The sequence below is a fragment of the Cryptomeria japonica genome, chromosome 4 (genome assembly GCF_030272615.1).
Source record: "Cryptomeria japonica chromosome 4, Sugi_1.0, whole genome shotgun sequence".
Lineage (NCBI taxonomy): Eukaryota > Viridiplantae > Streptophyta > Pinopsida > Cupressales > Cupressaceae > Cryptomeria > Cryptomeria japonica.
This window is the reverse complement of record NC_081408.1, coordinates 481,221,633-481,227,111: the sequence shown is the minus strand read 5'-3', so window position 1 is coordinate 481,227,111 and position 5,479 is coordinate 481,221,633. Positions and strand designations below refer to the sequence as shown.

At 36.4% G+C, this 5,479-nt stretch overlaps 1 protein-coding gene across 1 annotated transcript; it reads right to left on the bottom strand.

Moving 5' to 3' along the window:
- Positions 1 to 2,041: 2,041 nt before the first annotated feature.
- LOC131079508 (GDSL esterase/lipase At5g45670) lies at positions 2,042 to 5,070 on the bottom strand. The gene is made up of 5 exons (XM_058017477.2): positions 4,511 to 5,070; positions 3,897 to 4,024; positions 3,569 to 3,814; positions 3,057 to 3,312; positions 2,042 to 2,403 (listed from the first exon to the last, which is right to left on the bottom strand). The coding sequence occupies exons 1-5, from the start codon at positions 4,758 to 4,760 to the stop codon at positions 2,183 to 2,185; spliced, it is 1,101 nt and encodes a 366-aa protein (XP_057873460.2). The 5' UTR covers positions 4,761 to 5,070; the 3' UTR covers positions 2,042 to 2,182.
- Positions 5,071 to 5,479: the final 409 nt, after the last annotated feature.

Genomic DNA, 5,479 nt, shown 5'->3' with positions numbered 1-5,479 from the left:
GTGGAAAAAGTTTATTGTTGTGGAGTATGACAAAATGGGAGGCAACAGAGTGAGAACTGAGCCAGACAAGCATGAGGAATTCAAGAACAAGGCCACTATTTGGCATATCTGCAAGGAGGGTGGGTTGGCCTAGTTCATTGAGAGCATGAATGGATATGACGAAGTTCTCTCCATGCAATTTTCCTCTTCTTGGGCAAAACGCAAAGTGACATTGGGGGGAATCTCTTTTTAAATCAATGAAGAGGTTATTGCTAAAGCAACTGGTCTCCCTCCTAAGGGAAGAAAATGGAAGAAAACAAGTCAGGTGGCAAATAATGAAAGCCTCAACCAATTCTTCGAGGAGGACAAGAACCCTATTAAAATTCATGTCGGCTTTGATAGAGAGGAGCTCCCCAAACCCTGGGACTGGGTATGCCTGATGATTATGATGTACTTTACTCTAGAGGGTAGGTTTAAAGTGTTCTATTTTTATCATTTTCCTTTGTTGAACCACTCCCTCATCTCCTTTCCTTTCTTCCTCCTCCATTCTCTAGAAAATGTCATTTTGGAGGCTGTTGAGGGTGCCAAATCTTGGGACCGCAAACCTATTCCCATCCAAGGTCTTATCTTTCGCCTGTATCACTTTGATTTGGCCCTCTGCCCACTGCGACCTATTGTGGTCCGTGAAGCCACTAACTCGCCCCCCTCTTCTCTGAGTGTCCTTGATGTCCCAGGACCTAGCCAGAAAAAGTGCATCAAAAAGCCGAAGCTTAGGGCTTGCCAAAGCCCTCTTGAAACCCCTTCCCACAAAAACATAGAGTTTGACATTGTCGAAAGAAAAAGAAAAATCCCCTCTCCCAATAAAAAAGGAAGAACTCCTACCAAAAAAGCCAAACTCACCATTCATGAGGTGGGCTTTGAAGATGAGGTGGCGGAGGAAACCAATACCTCAAGGAGATCTAATAGGCTTGCTTCTAAGCCTATTGGAAAAAAGGAAAAAAAGGATTATTGAAAATTCGGGATCGGAAGATGATGATGATCAAGACAATGAGGAAATGGTCATTAAGTGTAAGGAGGTGCTTGTGAGAAAGGAGGAGAAAAATGAAGAGGACCCAAAGACGAATAATAGCTCAATTCATGTTTCGGACTCTGGTAATGGATCTATTGACCTCACCCACAAAATGATGCATGAGGAAGTGGAAGGGAATGTGAAGATTTTAGTTGGGACCTATGAAAATATTCTAGTAGGGACCTGTTCAAAGTGTATGAATTTGGAGGTGGAGCTCAACAAAATCAATGGGAGATTGATGGAGTTGGAAAACAAAATGACTAGCCTCTCTAGATTTGGTCTTCGTGTGATGCACAACTCGGCCACCACACTATGCCTTCTCCAACAGGGAGTGATTGGAAAGAATGCCAAAGAGGAAGAAAGTTGCAAAGAATTGAGGACTAGGCCAAAGTGTTTCATTAGGTTGGATGCAAAATTAGAAAGAATGCCAAAGAGGAAGAAAGTTGCAAAGAATTGAGGACTAGGCCAATGTGTTTCATTAGGCTGGATGCAAAATTGGAAAGAATCGTTAGGGATTTCATCCCTTTTAGTTTGTCTTTTTTGTTTCATGCCTTCTTGGCTAGACTTTAAAACTTTTTTTCACGATGTTTGTTAGTAGCTTAGATGGTCTTCTAAAACTATTATCATCTATGGTTATATGTTGGCGAAATACTTATATCACTAGAACTATTTTGTTGCAGGTGTTGTTATTTTGTTTTGTTACTAGTAGCTTGTGATTAATGTGTTGTTAATGTGCTCTTACTAGTCTCTGGTTTTTGTACGCCCTCTAGATTGTTGTATGTTTGGGACAGCACTCATGTTTTGTTTCTTTTAATATCAAAAACTAATCATTAAATTTTTCAAAAAAAATAATAAATTGTTTATTAATTTGAATGTAAAAAAGACTTAACCATAATTTGTAGACCATTTAAAGTCTTCTTATTAAAAAAATCTTCCAAGCCCTTCTAAGACCTTTCAATCTTCATACAAATTTAACACCTTTGATTGAAATCATTTAAATGAAAGTAAAAGTAGAGATTTTCCAAATATATCAAACATTTAAAACGTTTTTACAGGCACTATACTAAACATCTAAACAAAAATTTTACTCATCAAAATGAGCTCTAAATCACCCTGAACTACAATATCTTAAATTTATAATTGAGCGAGCTCCTTGATATTGATAGGAGAGGCGTCATATAGAGAGCCATTATATGCCTTGGTGGCCACAATAATATTCACAGCTTCTGTTGGATGAAAGGAGTCCCAGAACACATATTGGTTTCTCTTAGGACACGGAAACACCCCAGGTAGACAACTAATCTGCCCATTGTTTCTTCCTATTCCACAGCAACCTTGATTTGTCACGATAAAACCTGCAGCCACATTACAAAACGAATTGCAATCAATCACCCTGCTAAAACATCTTGCTTTTCTGTTGACCCATTTGATGATTAATTAGAGAGTTAGGTATTACTATAGACGTTTGATAGTCTTTGGTTTTAATTATGTAAATTGTTTTTTTGCAAATCATTCTTTTTCTCTTTTTTATAATGATAAATCACTGATCCAAAATTGAAAAATATACATTGTTAAACAAAAAAAACTATCATACATCTACTATGAAAAATTCATACCAACTAGTATCATTCCCTATTTGACCATTGAGCTATTAAATGTTTAAATAAAGCAACCATGATATGTTACAGTAAAGCCTACAACCACAAAACGAATTGCAATCAATCACCGCTAAAACATCTTGCTTTTCATTGACTGTTGACCTATTTGATGTATAAGTAGACCTGGGTTTGACAATTCCTGAACATTGATTAGACGTTTGATATCTTTTAGTTTTAATTGTGTATATTTTCTATTGGGATCATTCTTTCTAGATTTTGAATATGATCTAAAATACACTATTAAACCAAAAGCTATTATAAATCTATTGTAAAAAATTCATCATGCCAACTAGTATCATTCCCTGTTTGACCATTGAACTATTAAACGTTTAAATAAAGCAGTTACTTACCATAAGAAGTGGGATTGTTGATTATGTCTGTAACTGAACTGTAAGCATCCCCATAAACAAAGTGTGCCCCTGGAAGATTGATTTCCATGATCCTCAAAAGATGCTTAAGTTTTGAGTTGAAGAGTGAAACTTCTTGATTTACTCTGTCAACACAAGTAGAACTGCCATTAATATTATTTGGTAATTGGCTTGGAAGGCATCCCAATGGACCTACTGCTGCCACTGCAAACTTCCGTGCTCCCAAGTTGTATAGCTTCTGCACATACATAACCCATCTCCCATCTCTTAATCAATACATGTCAATATACAGAGATGTTAGCATCTCTATCTCTATATCTTTACCTCTATATAACAGATTACAACTATTTCAGTAAGCATCGTCTAAACTAGCAGCTGTCCTTCGACTAAGTAGCTACGTACAGAAGGATCCAATATAGTTTCTAATAACTATAGTTAAAGAAAACATCACTATTCTTTCATGGAAACCACCAAATATGAATTCACAAACCCACCACTAATTGTTGTGAAAAATGAGATATGAGGAGGTCACTGTAGTCCTCCGAAGTATATGTTCTGCTGCTTGAATAGAAGCCAGGAACAAGATAGTTATTTATATAATCATTGCTACCGAATGTGATTGCAAAGATGGATTTTGACAAATACTCTGCCACCTCTTCTGCACTTCCCAAGTGTGAGGTTATGTCATTCACCGTGTTACCAAAATTGGCAATCTGCTCATTGAATGTTACTCGTCCAAGCTGTGCATCAAATCCATGTCAGAGAAGAACAAACTAAACAAAACCCTTGGCTTAATGGCTATGATTGGAAAAATGAACTTACAAGATTTCTTCCAGTTTCATCCAAGATGCCTGCTGCCCCTGAAGCATAGTTTACTCCATTCATCACTGCCACACCTTTTGTAGATGCAGCAGCATAGGGAGGAATCAAAGGTAACCCTAGCAACTTAGCTGCATGTAACATTGTAATATACAGTGAAATCTAAACCATCATCATAAAAATTCTAAAATCTATATGGTTAAAATTTGACTTGCAAAACCCTAAAAATCACAGCTTTAGCTGATAGAAGGAAAGAAATTACAGTAAAAGTCCAAAACTTAGTTGCATGTAAATATACAGTGAAATCTAAAACATCATCATACAAATTCTAAAATCTGCATGGTTAAAATTTGACCTGAAAAACCCAAAAAATCCCAGCTTTAGCTGATAGAAGAAAAGCAATTAAATTCTAAAATCTAAATGGTTAAATTTTGACATGCAAAACCCTAAAAATCACAGCTTTAGCTGATCAAAGAAAAGCAATTACACTAAAAGTCCAAACCTAAAAACTCATCATGCAAATTCTAAAGTCTATATGGTTAAAATTTGACCTGCAAAACCCTAAAAGTCACAGCTTTAACTGATAGAAGAAAAGAAATTGCAGTAAAAGTCCAAACCTAAAACATCAACAGTGGTCATGCCATTACAAAACCTTCCTGTAGCGCGGCCTTCTTCAAAATCTATACCGTATGGAAAAAAGTTGGCTTTGGCAAGAGTAGTTATGTAATTGTTATTGCCATTGTCTGTAATTGAATCTCCAAAAATAAAAAGAGCAGGAACTTGGGGTTCCTCCCCATGTACCCCAACAATAAGAAATAAGTAAGTAACCAATACTGCTGCAGCATTGGAACTCACATGAGCACCCATTTCTGTCAGCTCTAAAATAATTCTCAGACCTGAAGTATATGACCAGCAGTGCAGAAACAGAATTCAAATTAATCTCTGATCTTCCCAGGCTGATACACAGAAATCCCATTTTGAATAAGGCAGAGACAGGGGCATTAAAACATGGGTACTCAGTTTCCATTCAATGTGACCAACTAACTTGTAGCCTTGGGAAACCCATTGCCGTTTTCTGTCTGCAATCTACCGAAGCCATCTGTGTAATGTATTCTTGAAAGTTGTAACAGTGCAGAGTTGAATTTCTCAAGCTGCTCAACGATCAACAAGTCATTACATTGTGAGCAGAGCAGAGATCTTCTTCTTTAATACTAAATCTGTTTGGTGTTCTCTTTAATACTTATAGAGCGGCTGGCATAGACTCAAGTCAACACATTCATGATTGAGCCCAGACGTCCCGGTTTTCCAAGTTTACATGCATTTAAACATCAAACCAGAAATTGCACAAGTCATTTTGTAGGGGAGTTTTATATATAATTCCAATTTTATGTTTGTTTTTCTTTTCTTTTCAAGTTATCATTTTTTTTATATCAAAGATAGTTCACGAAAAGCTTACATCAAAATATCCATGAGATCAAGTCTAACAGCAGATCTCCAAACTGAAAACAAAAGATCTAACACCTATGCAATGGACCGGCCAACATATATATATTATTTAAGAATATATTTTACTTATTTTCTTATAT

What these genes read in the sequence shown, in the direction of transcription:
- LOC131079508 (XM_058017477.2), bottom strand. Translation starts at nt 4,760, where the DNA reads ATGGGTGCTCATGTGAGTTCCAATGCTGCAGCAGTATTGGTTACTTAC. An exon ending in ATGAAACTGGAAGAAATCTT is followed by an intron (nt 3,815 to 3,896) that starts GTAAGTTCATTT and finishes TTTGATGCACAG; the next exon opens with CTTGGACGAGTAACATTCAA. An exon ending in ATTTTTCACAACAATTAGTG is followed by an intron (nt 3,313 to 3,568) that starts GTGGGTTTGTGA and finishes ATGTATGTGCAG; the next exon opens with AAGCTATACAACTTGGGAGC.